This window comes from Macrobrachium rosenbergii, chromosome 1, assembly GCF_040412425.1.
Source record: "Macrobrachium rosenbergii isolate ZJJX-2024 chromosome 1, ASM4041242v1, whole genome shotgun sequence".
In the NCBI taxonomy this organism is placed as follows: Eukaryota; Metazoa; Arthropoda; class Malacostraca; order Decapoda; family Palaemonidae; genus Macrobrachium; species Macrobrachium rosenbergii.
This window is the reverse complement of record NC_089741.1, coordinates 6,414,349-6,433,441: the sequence shown is the minus strand read 5'-3', so window position 1 is coordinate 6,433,441 and position 19,093 is coordinate 6,414,349. Positions and strand designations below refer to the sequence as shown.

Below are 19,093 nucleotides of genomic sequence, written 5' to 3'. Positions count from 1 at the left end.
TTAGACATTTTATTTAGGACATTAATCATTATTGATCATTTTATTTGCTAGAATCCAAGATCAACTTTTGGGTCTAAGTGGAACAAATTTGACATGCTTTTTGTGATAGAACTGGCTGATAAAATATTTGAATCCCACCACTGCTTAAAGGTGATATAAACCTAGACCAGGCAGTGGCATAACTAGATTAAATAGGAATCCCTTTAGGGAATATGCTATTATTAGCCTAAACAGTAGTTTGGATTAAATAAGGCAGTTGCTGAATATCAGATACAAGTGTACTCTCAGCCAGATAAAACAGTAAACTAGATTTTGGGGATTTTTTCCCATGTAGTTTATATCCCTAAGTGTGATTTAAATAAGCCTCAACTAGGTAGTGGCCTAGATTAGGTTAAGCGAGAACCCTCTACGAAATCCTCTATTCTTGGCCTAATGTAGATTATGCTAGAAACATTAACCTAAGACATATAAAACAGTAGCCTGGGTCAGATAAACAATTTATTTATAGCAGTTAGCCTGAACGGCATGACATTCAATAAACTAAATTTCGCATAGCCCTTGCAAAGGGCCTAACAGTGTACATATAGTAAGACAGATATATACTGGTGTCAAAACTAACCTAAATCTTCGAGTGCTTAAGCTAATATAGATATTCAACACATATAACAATTTTGTAAATAAAATATTGCAGCTACACACTTGTAATCAAGTTAGCCTGTAATATTGAATATATCTATATAAGGATTACAGGTACAGACGATAAGACTTCTGTTCCTACCTCAGCTTCTCCATCTCACAATAGCTCCTCTCTCAATCCTATGCCTAAGCCTGCTCCAGTGTCTTCAACTGATACTGTTCATGCCTCAAAACCTCTTATTTCTCAACAAACCCCTGAGTTTCTTTTATTTCAGCTCCTCAGGTACAGATGAGGGAGTTTATGTTTTCTTCTAGAGGTTAACTGTCCTTGGTCCTCCTACTCATGTTCTCCTGCTAACCATTCCTCTAATAAAGCTTTCTCCTTATCTTGCTGGCTTTCAACTGGATCTTCCTACTAGATATCAAGAAAAGCCTCTTTAGGGCACAAAAGCTCTTTCTACTTCAGTGTCCCATCCTTCTGGCTCCTTCTTGCTTGATGATAAGATAATTTATGGAACATGTTCATGAGTTTTTGTTTCTAGTTCACTTAAGTGGGTCAGTGCACTTTCACCTGACACTTGAACCCAGCACAAGTTGTCAAGGCAATGATTAGACCGTTTCATTAGGAAGCGCTCCTATTCTTTCAATCAGGGTGTTGGCTTACTCTTGAAAACTGAACTAAAAAAAAAAACTCACTGTTATAGGGGTTTGTCTAATCTTTTTTGTCACTCAATATTCAGACAGCTGATATTATGGACCTTTCCCTCTCTCCTACAGACACTTCTACTAATCTAACAAATCTGGCAGTGGTTCTTAATCCTTATATTCTGAGTAAATCATATGATGACATACACATCTGACCCTGCAATGTATAAAGGTTTGCAATTTTGATGTATATTCCACCAATGAAAGAGGATGCCATAGTACAAGGTATGAAACATAGGCAACTCACTGAGGCAGTGTCTGCTTGAAATTATTTGCTCCTACCTGCAGCCATGCCCTCAAAATATCCAGCTAATCTGTCCAATCATTATAAACAACCTCCTTCTGTAATCTATTCCTGAGCACAGGAGTAAAAAATACCCCAGTAGGAATGATGTATTTTCCATACTCCAGGAAGAATTTGACAGAACTTTAAGTTTGAGCCCACAAGATTCAAGCAATCTTCCCTTCCACAGCCTTCCAGATTAATACTGAATTAGCAGCTGTGCTCAGGCAAGGTGTGGAGATACCATTCCACTTTCTCACAATTCTGCCTTACAGATGTAACTCATACATCTACTTGTGTATTCTTTGTTACCTATACAGGCAGTCCCCGGTTATTGGCGGGCTCAGTTATCGGCGATCCAGTTTTTCGGCACATGTCTAGCGACAAAAATTGGCGATTTTTGGCGTCGATATGCGCTGATTTCCACTTATTGGTGGCAATACATACCTAAGAGAGACACCGATAACCGAAAATTGTCAGAAAAGCGCCATCGGAATGGAACCCCCCGCCGATAACCGGGGACTGCCTGTAGTTGCAGTGGGTCAGATAACTCAAATGGGTAGCACAGGAAGAGTTACTATTTCGCCTTCCCCTTAACTTTCCTTGTCTTTGGCACCTTCAAAGATTCATGAAGCAGGTCAACTGGGTGTCAAGGCGAGTACCAAAGCTTATAAATCCTACTGATCTGGTAAATACAAACCACTGTCCCTCTGGAGACCCATACTGAACATCCCACTCCATACTGAGCCTCCTTCAAGCAAACTCTTAAAAACAGACTACCACCTGTATCACAGAACTGTTGCATCTGGGGAAAGCTTCCCTCTTGCCCTTCCTCCTAAACAGTGATTCAAGCATCTTGGATTATTGAGTTGTAATGAAATAGTAATGTTTCTGTAACACTGGCCAGGCCATCCACCCATCCAACACCTAAATGATCCCCAGTGGGGCAAAATGGAATAGGCAACTGGGATGATTTCTACTTGGAATAAGGCATCTTTCAATGAATGGGTTTGTATTAAAACTAAAAAATTTTCAAAATCATTTGTATTTTTCCTAGTTATACAAACCAGAACCTTTTATACTGGTATTATCCTAATAACAAAAAAATTAACTGGCAGAGAAGGTGAATAAGAGGAAGGTATCCCTCACTTGCCCAACCTTGCCACTAACTTTTTCCTTCAGCCACAGGGACAAAGCAGGGCAATTCAGGTGGGTAAAACCTACATAAAAGGCTATGATTTGTATAACTAGGAAAAATGCAAATTACTTTTAAAAATATATTTGTCCCAATTCCACTTTGTACTACCAAGTCTCCTGAACTCAAGGACTTGGTTCTTTTCAGATAGTACTTTACAGCATGGATGTGGCATAGCAGAATCTCATCCGGGTCTCCACCAATACCATGGAGGGAATGATCGAGAAACTTGAGTCTTTGCTTCAAACTCAGGGATGAAGGAAAGCAAGAGAGAGAGAAGCCCACCTTCCAATTGCTGAACAAAATACAACAGACCATATAACTCACCTACTCTCTTTGCTGAGGTTAAGCCATGAGAAAAACAGTCTTCAATGTTAGGTCTCTATCCAAGGAACTAGACAGAGGCTTGAAGGGAGGCCTTTTAAGGCTCCATAACATTAGTAACATCCCACTCCAAGGGCCAGAGCTTCCAAGGGGGACAAGACTACTAGAAGCTTCTCATGAGCATTTCTCCACCAATGTGGAGATCCAACCTCTTGAGCTTGCATACCATTCAAAGGACCAAGGATTAGAGGAAAAGGTACTAATCTACCAATATAATCCAACACTAAAGATAGAAGCAGAGCTGGAAAGGGGCATCCTTGGATGATCTAGCAAAAGGTGAGTCATGACCTGAGTCTCAGGGCTGTCACAACCAAACTGGCCATAAACATCGGAATGCCTGTTGGAATACACACAAAGCACTTGACTGGTGGGATGTTGAGAATATAGGGGATCGGAGCCATGAAAGTCATATGAGACCTCAAACAAGCCATAAAAAAAAGAAGCAGTGTCTTCTTCATCAAGTGCAGATTTATGGTCAACATTTCATACCAAAGCTTAATGTTCTATAAAAACAAAATTGGCTTGTAAAAAACACAAAAACAATTTAAAAATATTTTCATATACTAATTCATGTACTGTATCCAACTATACTAATCAAATGCATCAAAAGTTCACATACCAAGTGATACTCCTTTAGGCAACATTTGTTCTTCATGAATCTCATGGCCTTGTAATTCTGCATGGAAAGGAATTTTTATTAGATATTTTTTTTTGTGTGGTAAATATTTGGACTTGTCTATCAGACATGGAGATCTTTTTATAATAAATTCTTTGAAAAATGACTAAGGATCATTGAATAACTTCTTGAATGTTGATTTCTAAAGCGTTGTGACAATTCTTTTAATGTAATATAACTGACAATCATAAATTACATTTTAGACTTTGTTGTCTTTATGAAGTAGGCTATATCATTCCTTACTTTGGTAAAAATTCAGTAAAAACTTTTAATATCATTATAACAGGTTACTCATTTCTCGCATGTATGACATACAAGCACACAATCACATTTATATATTTAGTAGATCTCCTCCTGTTACCCTCTGAAAAAATAATAATGTCAATAATAAAGAAAGCATCATCACTCTTCTCCATTTCTACAGTCATTCTTCACTCATTCTGTTAAGCATGTAAACAAGCTTTCAGACTCATGACACACCTCCATTCAGCATAATTCTAGATATACATCTGCAACACATGACTAAACTCTTCATGAAACCTGTATGCTGAAAAAGACTGTATATTATAATAAAGAGCTCATAACATCATCATATCTTCAAATACAGTATATTCATTCTAACATGCTTGGCTGTGCATGCCATAAAAAGGCAAGAAAAATAAAACATCTTGCAACTGCTTCATAACAACAAATATGAAGCCAATCCAGTGAGAAATACAATTATATAATAAAGAACTATACAACCCTTACTATACAAGATAATGTCTTGCATGACTGAAGGAGACAAATTCTGTTCTTTGGAGGAAATGGAAACATATTGACGTACTGAGGTAACAACTTGCTCTATAATGATAAGCCATATCTGAACAAAGCTGACGAAATAACAGTGACAATGGATGATGCTCATGAATGATTCTGCATGACATCTGCACTGATAGTACCATCTCAATATAGAATTTTTATAAGGGGTTGGATAGCACACCAAAGATGTTGGAATAAATTGCCACAAGCACAGGAGCTCTAAACAAAAATTAACGGACTGTGAGACTATGCAATGAAGTATCACTAAATTGCTCGTAAAACATAAGTGCTGCAAACATTTGATTAAAATCCCTGACATTAAGAGGTTTTTCTTTTAGGTTAAGACTTTCTCTGTAGTAATCCATTACAAGATCACATGCAACAAATCAGTAAGTTGCACAAACCCAAGTAATTTGTTAACATCACATACTATCAAAACAATCACATTGACTATTTTTCTTGTATACTATGTCTCATATTTGTGCAGCATACTGACTTGGCAGTACCCAAGTACATTTTAATTATTAGGTTCTATAAAAGATGGATGAAATAGTAAAAGTAACAGACTAAAGGAGTAAAAATAGGTCAAAAGATACAGAAGGAAAGGCAAAAACACTGTAATATAATAACTGCAATTCAATTCTATGGTTTCATGAAAGTACTACAGTTTTCAATCATATAGATAATGACATTATTCTGACACAAAATGGTTATACTAAAGTAACATGGCTTATGCCAACATCAGTGTGGATGTCAGTACAGATACAAGTGACAACTTCACCAAATAAAAAAATTAGCAAGGAAAGCTATCCTTACACAGATGGTATACATTTAATGCTTAAAGATATATATGAAACTGTCAAACTAACCAAGGACAAGAAGTCTGAATCCCTGGGAAAACTGTCTATTGCATAACAATATAAAATAACAGACTATCACTAAAATATGAATATGTTGATGAATGTGTATGCATACGATTCTTACTTAAAATAAAATGTGCTTAACAATGTGATGGAATTGAAGTATTTGTGATGCAATAATTTATGTATTTCTATTTCAGAACTTTGAATATGAATGAAGCACACACACTATTGGAATGCAAAAGCAAAGTAATCAAAAAGACCAGTCTCTTTAAATAAGACCAAAAGAGCACTTATACATGATAAACTTATGGAAGTGAAAACTATATATGACTGTGATGAGCATGTTGAAGTATGATAAGTGAGAGGTGAGGGTGACAGAGCAGCAAGCGAGCGACTCCACCTGCTGGGTAGGTCCCCGGCACTTACGGGACCACGGCTGCGTTGTTGCCACGAGTGCGCTGCCACACCACGCCAATCTCAGACAAGAGAGTGATCGGCGACACCTATGTAACTAACAGAGAGGCACCGCATTTTGGGGGGTTTATTGATGGAGAGCCACTTGGCATCTCAGGGCTTCCTAAATCTTGCTGCACATGCACAATGGCAATGGCATGAGAATGGTAAAGGAAAGACCTGTGCAAGGGAGCCTAATGGCAACTACCTTGCCCAGATCTCAAACCAAAACAGGGCAACCACCCTCATGAAATGATTGAGAAAGCCCATATGATCAAGATAAGGAAGGCAACACATGCTTTTTACAACCCACAGGGTTTTTAATATCTCAAACAAAATGAAAATTATACTGAATGCAAAGGATGGTAATATCTTTTGATTTTCTCTTGCCTTTTATTTTTCTAATTTTTCATTTACATATGAAGAAGTGCATGTGTTACCCCATCTGGTGAGGATGCAGCCTAATATGGTCTGCATAGACACCAGGCAGTGAGATGGGGTGTTAGTGGCCCCATCCCTGCCTCCCACAACCCCATACAGAACCTTTCATTGTAGCAATAGCAGCTTTTCATTCAAACAGTACTCTCAGTGAATGGACAAGGGCAAACTATACAACTTTGCTGCCAGTTAATTATTTATTTGTATCCGAGTTAAAAAATAAAATAAAAATGAAACAATGAAAATAATGATTGTACATAATTTTTTGGGTTAAGGTGACCAATTATAAATGCAACAAAATGCACAAAAGGACTGGCAACAAGGTTGTCAAAATTAAGTTGGCACAATTATGCACTATGGACTAGCAGTCTGCCCTTACAAGAGGGTATCAGCAGACAATGGCACCCGAGCCAGCACAGCCCTAGTGCCATATGACTACAAGTTTTTGCTGCTCTTCCACCTCATTCCCTAATAATACAGGAACAGATATATATTACAAAAGTATCCCTTGAATGATGGACCCTCCCTCAATGGCATCAATTCCCCCCAAAACTAAAAGGCTCTGAATGGTGTTGCAGGAGACTTAAAACATGTGCTGGTGATTAATGAAGCTGGCCTACCTGCCTGATTTTTCATTAGTAAACAAAATTAAACTTTTAAGCATTCTAAAACAATAATACAATTACTTTCACTTCATAAATAATGGTTAGTGGTAATCTGCAGGTACTACAAAGTACCAGGTAATTCAATTTATTCTTTTTCAATCAAGCAGGTAATCAAAGGAAGAGAAGGTATTTTCTGGCAAAGTATTAAAACATTACAATTTATTCTTATAAATAATATTGATTAATTATAATCTTGAAGTGCTCTCCAATGAGGTGCTCTAGGTTTTTTGTTTATGGTTTTGTATTTTTTACTAAATAAAAAGTTACTCTGGGGCTCCATAGAAAATAAAACAAAGAAAATAGTGGGAAGGAGCTACATAGGACATTACAGATATGAAGAGCTTGGTTCCACCCAAAAATATGTTACAAATGTTTACATTTATATTTACTATTTATATAACATCTGCTGGTAAAACTGTATTTTCAACAAGAATATCAGCATGATGATTATCCTCTCCCTTCCCCCTGAATGGGCCAGCACAGACATGGGTTCAAGCAATACATAGTGGCAGCTTTCAAAGCTAGCCCATTTTCTCACCCTTCTTGGAAACAACTGGTAAGTAGGTGAAGTTATGGGGCTCTGATCTTTTACTGCCAGAAGATACTATCATCTGCACAGTTACTTCTCTTGTTATCATCTCATCATAATATTTTGGCACAGTCACAATCAAGTGAATCTGGAATGCAATATAATGTGGAATAAATATAATGGACTATGAAAAGAAGATAGCTGACAGTTTTCATATACTTATGAAGGAAACTGCTGGTTTTGCATAGAAAATCACTTTGGGTTGTACCAACCATCCACTCTCTAGCTTATTAAAATAGAAATTATCTTCACCTTTCAAAAATAATATGTGGAGCAACTGAAATACAGAATGACATCTTTCAGACTCCTGCTAATGCTCCTGTATTATATATAAGCAGGAACTCCTATATATTACATGAAATCCCATTCAACTGACCCCTTCATTACAAATCTCATCTTATATAAAAAAAATACAGTTAAAAATTTTACCCAAAAAATTTGGTAAAATAAAACTGGTGAATGTCAGTGACAGATATACAAATAATAACATGTATAACAGGTTCAGAAAAGAATAGAAATCCTACATGGCAGCATAGTAATCTGAAAAACTAGTAAACAAGCCATGCAGATATGAACATAAAGAAATAATTTATGCAGATATGAACAAAAAGACATAATTTACTGATATTTTCTTTCCAATACCTTTGTGGTGCATATACGAAAAATTTCAATCATCTGGAATAATACCCATAACTAATTTTTTTATTAATTTTACTCTCACATTTTTTTAAAGAAATAATGATATTTTCTTTCCAATGCCTTTGTGGTGCATAAATGAAAAATTTCAATCATCTGGAATAATACCCATAACTTTAGTTTTTTATTAATTTTACTCTCACATTTTTATCAGAACCATGGATTGCTGGTCATCAATCAACATCTGTTAGGTGTACAAGACATCAGTTTCTTCATCTTTACGTATTTGGTGCAATTTCTGATAATCATCATATTCTCATTCTTGCTTGCTGTACTTAAAAGTCTGCACCCAACCCGTTTTCAACTGCTTTTATTCTTATACTGGCTTGATATATTGAGCAAAATCTTGGACCACTGCATTCAAGACGTCAACAGTGTTGGCTGATGTTTGATAATAGTATACGTGGTCTACAACGTAATACCATATTAATGAACTAGTAATTGTTTCAAGACTATGTTTTATTATGTACAAAGACCCTGGTTTCACAGATAAATCCAGTCTTCAAGAAACCTCTCACTAAACATGAAATTCCTAGAGCAAGGGGGATGAAAGTGTTTCAAAGTAAATTTCTGACAATGTAGCCATTGTGGGTCCTCAAAGGTGTAACCCTTATGCTCCCTGCCAAGGGCTCCATACAACAGTCCACCCAATATCAAAGAATTCTCTAACTGGTCTCAGCCAGAATAGTGCCTGTAGACACAGTGATAAAGTATAAATGGACTCAAGTGATTATCATGGTCTTTCCATTCACCCTTTTCCCAGATGTGGCAACCATGTGCGAGTCGGCCATGTTCACAAATACTCTTAGGTCAGCCAAGGTGAAAATACCCCTGCTGCTCTTAAGTTTACAACTTTTTCGTAGTGCCTTACTGATAAATGTTGCAGCTATCTGTTCAGGAGGTTAGGTACAGTATACAGTCTTAAGCCCCACAAAAATTGAGTTCCTCAAGATTTTTTTGCAGTTAGGCATGAATTTTGAAATTATAGGCTATAAAGCTAGGTCATACATTTTGCACTTCCCTTTAGCATTAACTTCCTTTTTTAAACCAGAGAAATGAGAATAATTTTTTTTTATTCAAAATCATTAGTCAACAGTTTTTCACTATACATAGATAATTTTATTTTACGGAGCAAGGAATACCGTTAAAGCCCACCATTTTTCGTGGTGAGGAAGTTCTGACCTTGATTTGCTGTCCCATTATGAGCTTAACTGCTTGGCTTGGATAAGTGCTTTTTACTTTTTTGGGGAACCTTGATAAAGCATTTAGTATTACAACAATCCCCCAAGGTAACTTTGATGTCACTTATAATATAATTATAAACAAATGGAAAATGTGTCCAGGCAAATGTACTTCTAGTAAGCATTACAATACTTTGCCAGACAGTGATCTTGTAAAATTGTTCAAGTAAATTTTTAAATGGCTCCCGCTTAGCAAGATGTGACAAATACAGTAAAACCCCAGTACAGTATTCATGGTCTCATGATTCACGGGCTCACCTATTTGCGGATTTCTCTATGGAACATATGAGCATTTCAGTCAAGAAACATGCCAAGCGCCATCCTGGGCCAAAGTGGTTTTATTTTATTTTTCGCTGGTTTTATCCTTGTACATCACAGATCTGTCCAGAAACATGTCAACAGCACCTTCCAATATGGTCTATTTTTTGTCCAAACCCACCCTATTGTCACCTCTCTCGCAGATGTCGCTTAGACCACTTTCTCGAAGCTCCCGAAACGGGACGTAATTCCGTGAAGTAACATGACACCTCCAGAACCACGCTAGCTTATGGCGCTTGGCTGGTGGCTTTTCTTCAATCGAGAAAGATGTGCGTTACGTCACAGCGCCTTCAACCAATCAGCTTCGCTGTACAGCGTCAGCTGACATAGGAGTGACTTTGTAAACACAACATGCAGTTTCACATGGTGATTGCGGGATCATCTGATCATTTCGCCGAAATCGTGATTAATAATAAGTGTTGTGGATTAATAAGATTGTCAATATGACAGGAAGGTGTCGCGGTGTGTTTGGGGGCAAAAAAGAGAGGGGTAAACAGCTATTAACAAAGAAGAAGCCAGTGAGAGACAGTGATGGAAAGTTGTCTGTTCATAGTTTTTACGGCCATGCTTTCCATGATTACCAAAGTTCGTCTGAAGAAAGTGACGAAAATGTCGATGTGGAGATTACTCAGTTGATTGATATTGTGTCAGATGATTCTCTAGTAATCAAAGCATGCGAGCAAGGTAATTTTGAAGGGAATGTAGAGGGTAATAAAGGGAAAAATGAAGGTGAACCTAGTGTTGGTGACAATACCGCCATTAGTGTTGGTGAAGAAAGCCTTACCGGGAGTGTTAGGGGTAAGAAAAAGCTTATGCGTGTTAGTGGCGGGAAAGGGGATAGTGATTTTGAGTTCTCTGATGATCCTGATTACAGTGTAGGAAGTGAAATTTATTAATGTGGAAAATTTGAGGGTGCATCAGGCACCTGACCCCAGCATATTTATGATAAAACATTACTAAACACATTACAGACATTTCATGCATAGTTAGGGTATTTAATACAACAAACATGCATTTATAACTCATTTATTGGCTTATAAAGAGGAAAATACATACAAAATTAGGGTGTCAGGTTATGTTTTCACACAACTGCCAAAAAACTACACATCGTATTGAAAATATTTTATGTTAGCTGTATTGTGCATAAAATTTACTACTATTTAAAAAAATGAAGCTCCTAGCTATTATATTTACCGAGTAACTCACGATTGAAAATTGCCAATTTTCAATTGCAATTTCCTCAATATTTTAAAAATGGCGCTTGGCATGTTTCTCGACTGAAAGACTCATATGCAGTATATGCATTATTTGCTGAAAATTCACCCATTCGCAGTATTTTTCACTGAGAAATATTCACTAATTCCTGTATTTTCATATCATTTTCATGACTAAATGCACTTTTTTGTGATAAAACTAACAAAATACTCAGGTACCCAAGTAGTGCTCGAGTTACGATAAATTGATCTTGCAATGGGGTAAGCAATTAATACCGATACGATAATATTTACAAAATACGTTTAAATTTTGCGCGGGTGCAGGCAGAAGTGTATAGTCAGGCACAGAGAGAGACCAAATTACAATAGACCAACTTCTTTTCCTCTATCTCTTTATCCCATCTTCTAGTCAAAAAACCTAAAAGAAAATGATAAAAGTATTGTTAGTAATGTTATACTCTTGCGGAAATGCGTACAGCCATAACCAACTGAACAAGAAACTGTTGTTTTGCTTATAGCCAAATTAGATAACAACAGCCGTTTTGCTTGTATTTCAACCATCGTATGGTATCAAACAATTACCATAGTTATAGTACAAATGACGTTACGTAGAATAGGATTGATATATTTTTACATTATACCCTCATTCGGTATGGGTAAAAGATTGCCAAGGAAACATACTGCTAACTTTAAGCTGCAAGTTGTAACTGCAGCTTAGAAAACAATGTTCAAGCTGCTAATGACTATACTGGAAATTATCATGCATCAGCAACATGGATGAAACTCGATCGTAATTAAAATTGGAGAGACAGTATTCTAATCAAAACTACTGCTGTTTTTGCGCCGATAACCGATAAATACATAAAGCCCGTATTATGATGAAATCAAGTGAAAATAGCAAACGGAATCTTGAATTTTTTTTACATAAAACAAACATGACCCCAAACGGCCAACGTCATCCATTACCGAAAAAATAGCTAAATTAATTTCACAATGAGACGTATTTAAGTTATATTTTGACTTAAAAACACTTCGTATAATGAAAAATAACCTTGCCCCATACAGTAAACCCCCGTATTCGCAGTCTCACAATTCGCGGACTCACCTATTTGCAGATTTCTCTTTGGAACGTATACAGGCGGTCCCGGTTTCTGACGGGGTTCCGTTCTTCTTGCGCGTCGTAACCCGAAAATCGTCGTAAACCCGAAAATCGTCGAAAATCGTCAAAAATCATAAGAAAACCTTACTTTTAATGCTCTGGGTGCATTGAAAACGACGTAAACTGCATTATTATTGAGTTTTACATCAAAAAACCTTCAAATTATGATTATTCTGCCGTTTTGGGGCCAAATTTCTTCCGTCGGATCGGGCGACGACGTGTCGTAACCCCGAACATGCGTCATAAGCCGGGAAATAATTTCTGATGAATATATTTGAAAAGCGTCGTAACCTCGGAACGTCGTAAGCCGGAACCATAGTAAACCGGGGACTGCCTGTATACTGTATGCATTATCTGCTGAAAATCCGCCAATTCATGGTATTTTTCACAGAGATATGTTCACTAATTACTGTATTTTCATCTCATTCTCATGACTAAATGCACTTTTTGTGATAAAACTATTAAAATACTCAGGTAGTGCTCGAGTAACGATAGTTCACACTACAATAATTCGATTTTGCAATGGGGTAAGCAATTAATACCGATACGACAATATGTATAAAATATTTTTAAATTTAGCATGGGGGCAGGCAGCAGCGTACAATCAGGCAGCGAGAGAGACCAAATTACAAAAGACCACCTTCTTTTCCTCCTACTCTTTATCCCATCTTCTAGTTAAAAAAGTAACAGAGAAGGATAAAAGTATTGTTAGTAACGTTATACTCTTGCGTAATTGTCTACAGCCATAAACAACCGACCGAGAAACTGTTGTTTTGTTTATCACCGAATTGGATAACAACAGCCCTTCTGCTTGTATGTCAACCATCATATGGTAATACACAATTACCGTAAGTTACAGTACAAATGACATTAAGTAGAATAGGACTGATATGTTTTTACATTATACCATTATTCAGCATGGATAAAAGATTGGCAAGGAAATATACTGCTAAATTTATGCTGCAAGTTGTAGCTGAAGCTGAGCAAAATATGTTCAAGCTGCTAATGGCTATAAATTATCGTGCATCGGCAACATGGATGAAACTTGACCATAATTAAAATTGGACAGAAAATATTTTAATCAAAACTACTGGGCATGAAAGAATACATTACTGCTATTTTTATGCTGATAAACAATAAATACGTAAAGCTCGTATTATGATGAAGTAAAGTGAAAATAGCAAACGGAATCTTGATTTATTTTACACAAAACAAACGCCCCCAAACGGCCGTCATCTATTAATGAAAAAATAACTAAGTTAATATCACTAAATTAATTTCACAACGAGATGTATTTAAGTTATATTTTGACTTAAAAAAACTTCGTACAGTGTACGAAAAATAACCTTGCCCCATAAAAATTAAGTATCTAGAGATTCATTTACGCTAACTAGAGGCAAGAAAAGCGCTCTGAATTGAGTTAAATACGGCAAAATAAACACCGCGTAAATGATTTCCAAACCAAAACACTGATCGCTATGATCGCAACTTATAATAAAAAAGCAATATAAGAATATATACAATGTTATTGGATACAGTGAATTAAGGCATAACATTTTAAAAGATCCATGGAAAGGATGCATATTTGTTATGTTGATATTTATATAATACATGTGAATATAGAGTACAGTTTAATGTAGGCTACACTACTGTATATGTATACAATATACCATAGTGTAGGCTAAGCTAATTCTTGTTTGTTATTCAATTTCTCTTTGTACTGAATTATCATAAGTCACTCTGCATGAACCTCCATAATTAGCTGATATTAATAATTACCATACCATGTATGTATAGAGTATCCTTTACAGTGTAGGCTAGGCTACCATACATGTACACATGGTACCAAATACCTAGTGTAGCTCAACTGTAACCCCGCGAGGTAGAAGGTATCCAGAGGGTACCTACGTACAGGGAGACTCATGACCCACCACAATTACAGGGGAAGGAAAAGGAGCTGTCCTAAACCAAACCACGCCACGCTCTCACCCTCCTAGAAGGCCTAGCCTAATAACCAGGAGGGGAGGAGAGAAGGGAAGGGAGAGGAAAAAGGCAGGGAGAGAAATTCCTGTGTCGAAGGTCAACCGTAACCGACTAAAGTAAGGGAAAGGGTTGGGGAAAGCGGGAAGGAGACTCTCCAGGATAAAATCCTCCTGCCACCACTAGTGCTAGCGGGGGGGTTCTCAAAACTTCAGCAACCCAACCAAGCGGTAGACGGAAGGAACAACAACAGAAACTCCCTCGACCTGACTATCCCCCCTCTCCCTCCTACCCTCTCAAGCGAGACATGGGAGAGCAGGAGGTTAGGTAGAGCAGCTAAAAAAGGAGGTAGCCTAACCCACCAACTAGTGATAAGACTAGGCTAGCAACCCCGCAAATGATATACACGTTAACCGAAAGATAAATAAATAACCATCTAAAAATATAAAATGTATAAAAATGTATAAGCTTGTGCTAGGCGAATAGCCTAACTGAACTAGGCGACAGAATGTAAACAGCCAACAGGCCGTACCTGACGCCACGCTCGGAAATAATAATATAATAATATAATTTCGCGACATCAAGCACATACAGAAAATATTTTTACGTACTCATCAAAAAAAGGGAGACATCCTGGGGAGAAAAACAAAAGAGTGGAAACTTCGGATACCCCAAACAATAGCAAGAACCCCAATGAGAGGAGACTCACAAAAATTAAAATTTAAGGGAGACCCAAAGACACACCCTAAGAAAACTCCACCAGGATGATCCCATGACGGGGAATATAAACATAATTAGTGTAAACGACCGAGAGAAACCCAAACAGAACAAGCTGAATGGGTGCACCTCGAGGTCAACATGGCTGACAAAGGGACGCCGCAGCGCCCAAACAAAAACCACGTATAATATTATAAATACGGGCTAAAACAGCCAAACTAATCATAAAACCCCACAAGAAGATGGTACTTAACTTGGAGACAGTAAAGCTGCTCGATGCCATGATGAGATAAAGCAGAAATTGCTGGAAAAACACAAGCAAAAAGATCTAACAGCAGCAGAGATCACATGCTAGCATGGAATGAGTTCAGATGGCGCTGGGGTCGCCGTCGGGCGGGCGGGTGAGTGAGGGAGCTGGGTCGGCTCTCTGCTCTTCCGGGGGTTTTGTCATTGAGATGTCTTCAGAGTGTGGTTCTGTGGCAGTGATAGCTTCACTCACCCTTACCCATACCGACATCTATTTTCATTATAGATGCTCGATCTGGGGGTAGTAACCCCAGCATTCCTGATAGCATTTTTCTCTGGTATATTTAGCAATATTTATACCTAGAAACTCGTGTTAGTAAGGAATTTCACCGGGTGACACAGGGACGAGCTCAGAAAAGTTTCTTGCTAGCTGATTGGTTGCAAGTATTTTGTCCGAATAGCATTATAGTTTTCAAATAATTACCAAGTAATGTGAATCAAAACTTATTTACTAACCTAAATTTCTCCCTCAGATATATGTTTTGTCAATAAATAATGTTAACGAATAAAGCGATTGTAAAGTATTGTTATGGTAAGTCTAAATTTAATAACGACACCCACCGATGTCAATGACAGGAGCTTGTTTTCGGATGCACGCTGCATAATTTTTTTACTTTTCACATATTTTAACACCAATTGGGATAAATTACACTAAGTATAAGAAAAACATGTTATTATAAACTTTCTTTGAATACCAGAATCTACTATAAACATGGAATTAATAAAACTCGCTATTGGTGAAACTTCCGGGGAGGTAAAAGGAACAGTCTGTGGCAGCCTGGTGGGAAAACTATCCCAACTGATTGTCATTGAAGCATTTTCCTGATTTATGTCATTGCAGCTTTTTCCTGATTTATGTAAGTGTTGAAATCAGTGTTATGTTATTGAGATTACTTTAATGGCTATATCTGCAATTAAACAGTTTCTATGTTTCTTTTTGTAGGTGCACCCTAATAAAAATATGTTTCACAGAAATTGACAACTTACTCTTTCATGTAAGTTACAGCAGACAATGCGAGATAAGAAAACTTTTTATTTTCTTATTTTGTGTTCTGTTCAGGATAAATATGAGGTTAACGCGAGTTTCTGTGGATATTTTGAGAAGGAAAAGAATATGTGACTGAGTTGAAAATGTACTATACACATATACATTTTAAGGATTAGTAGGCTATAGGCATCTCCTGTCATATAGCAAGGCGGGGATGGAAGGGAGAGGGAGGGGTTTTATGGTTGTAACTTGGTGAAATTATAAATTCGTTTAATTGTGATCTTTATGCAATTTATGGAACACTACAGTATCCTCAAACCGAAAATAGTGCTATTAATAGAATCTATACCTTACGATAAAATTAGCAAACCCTTTCTATACGGACTTACAGCATAGGCCTCCATACATCTAGCCTAACTTATATCAAGCATCAGCAACTGTTTACTGTTACTCCTTACCTTAAAGAGTTAAGCAAAATATATTGCAATTGTCAAAAAATGGTGTAAGACACATAGACATAGGGTAGCCTAGTTTGAAATGTGTGCAAGAAATAAAGCCATAATAAGGGAAGTACATTATTATTACGTAAAAGAAAAAATAGCCTCTTCATATTTATCATCATATTTATCATAATGATATAATAAAAGGCTTCAGCACAAAAGCCTATAAAAGATGATATGTATCTGAAAAGTTTTCTTGCCCATCAACATTTGCTGGCATGTGGATACCATTTGAATAACTAGGCCTACCTATCTAGGTAATTTTATCTAAAATTTTATCTAAAGTCACAGGCTGTTCCTTTTACCTCCCCTTAAGTTTTCACCAATAGCAAGTTTTAGTAATTTCATGTTTTTAGTAGATTCTGGTATTCAAAGAAAGTTTATAATAACTTGTTTTTCTTATGCTTAGTGTAATTTATCCCAATTGGTGTTAAAGTGTTAAAATATGTGAAAAGTAAAAAATTATGCAGCATGCATCCGAAAACTAGCTCGTCATTGACTTCCGTGGGTGTTGTTATTAAATTTAGATTTGCCATCACAATACTTTACAATCTCTTTATTCGTTAACATTATTTATTGACAAAACATATATCTGAGGGAGAAATTTAGGTTAGTAAATAAGTTTCAATTCACATTACTTGGTAATTATTTGAAAACAATGATGCTATTCAGACAAAATACTTGCAACCAATCAGCTAGCAGGAAACTTTTCCGAGCTAAAATGGCACCCCTGCGAGTGAGTGCAAATGCACCTCAGTAAAAAAAAAATCAGAGTTCAGTATCCCTTTTGGGGGAAAGATCCTCTTCAGCATCGATAGCTGCATGGGGAATAGAATTCATTCTGGAAGGTTTCTCCCATGGCTAGTTGAAATTTGTGTCCCTGATCCTTCTGGGTTCAGCAGGGCCATTTCAGTGGTAATGTCCTTGTCAAATTTCTCAGTAAGAATGTCAACCCCATGTAAAGATTCCTCTACTTCCTCCGCCGGGTTAACCTGGGAGGTACCGGGCACTGATGTTACTGGGTTTTGGCCCAAACATAGATCTTGTTCTGAGAAAGGATTAAATATCTGCTGCCAGAGTTCTGCCGGAAAGATATTATTTCCATCTTCCTTACCCTTACTGAATCCTAGGACCATTGAGACAGCTTAAAACAAGCTGTTTCATCCTCAAAACTTGCTGCCAAGAGCATACTACAAATTTTGCACATATCTGGTGACCAAGCAAATTTTCCTTGTTTTTTACAAGGACTCTGCTCATGGCAGGTGGTATGGGGCATTCCCACTGGCAAAAAGTGAACCAAGCAAATTGCTATGGAACACCTGAGCTGAGTGTCCTGCATAATGGCGACCCTGTAGTGATATAAAACAAGTTGTTATTAGAAGCTAATTAGAATTAATTGTTCCTAATGAGGGACACTTCTGTAGTTCCTCATATAGTTTCCATATTACAGGTTAACTTGATTACAAGCATGTAGTTGTAATACATTTAATTAAATATGTATGTTAACTTAAGCCCTCTAAGGTTTAGGTTAGTTTTCATACCTGTATATGGCTGTATTACTTATACACTGTTAATCCTTTTGCAATGGCTATGTGAAATTTTAATTCTAGTTGTCATGCCATTCAGAATAACTGCTATGAACTAATTTGTTTACCTAACCCAAGCTACTGTGTATAAAGCTTACGTTAATGCTTCTAGTATAATCTACGATAAGCTACGATAGAGGATTTCTTAGAGGGTCCTCACTTAACCTATTCTAGGCCTCTGCCTATTCTAGGCTTATTTAAAACTTAAGGATATAAACTATACAAAAAATAACCCTCTTATAATCTGGTTTTCTGTTTTATGTGGCCGAGGCTATCTTTTCATCTGATATTTGGCCATCGCTGTTTTAGGCTAATAGTAGGATATTCCCCTAAAAAGGGGTTCCTACTTAATCTGGTTAGGCTACTGCCTGTTCTAGGTTTATATCACCTTTAAGGATATAGGTTACATAAGACCCTACTAGTATGTAGCCCTACAAACAGGCTACCAAGTCATAAAAACTAAGTTATTTTATTGAGCCTAGGACACTGTTTATATATAATCCTAGGCTTATTTGTTCTTTCTTAGCCTAGTATGGGGTAATGCCTAATCCAGGTTATTACAGATCACTCTTAAATGTATAGGCTATATAAAAACAGAAACTTACTAATATGTAACCTTACAGTTCGGCTACTATTTTTATCTAACCCAGGTTGTTGTTTATATCTAATCCAAAGCTATTTGGTCTACTATATAAAACAG

The 19,093-nt window shown here is 36.9% G+C and overlaps 1 protein-coding gene across 5 annotated transcripts in view; it reads right to left on the bottom strand.

Moving 5' to 3' along the window:
* NFAT (NFAT nuclear factor) overlaps positions 1-19,093 on the bottom strand; it is a 240,675-nt gene that overhangs the window by 17,807 nt on the left and 203,775 nt on the right. For all 5 annotated transcript variants that reach the window (XM_067124167.1, XM_067125575.1, XM_067123543.1 and 2 more), the window contains 2 exons: positions 7,638-7,776; positions 3,823-3,879 (listed from right to left, as the gene is read on the bottom strand). In XM_067124167.1, the coding sequence (XP_066980268.1) occupies positions 3,823-3,879; positions 7,638-7,776 (196 nt within the window). The remainder of the gene's footprint in view (positions 1-3,822; positions 3,880-7,637; positions 7,777-19,093) is intronic.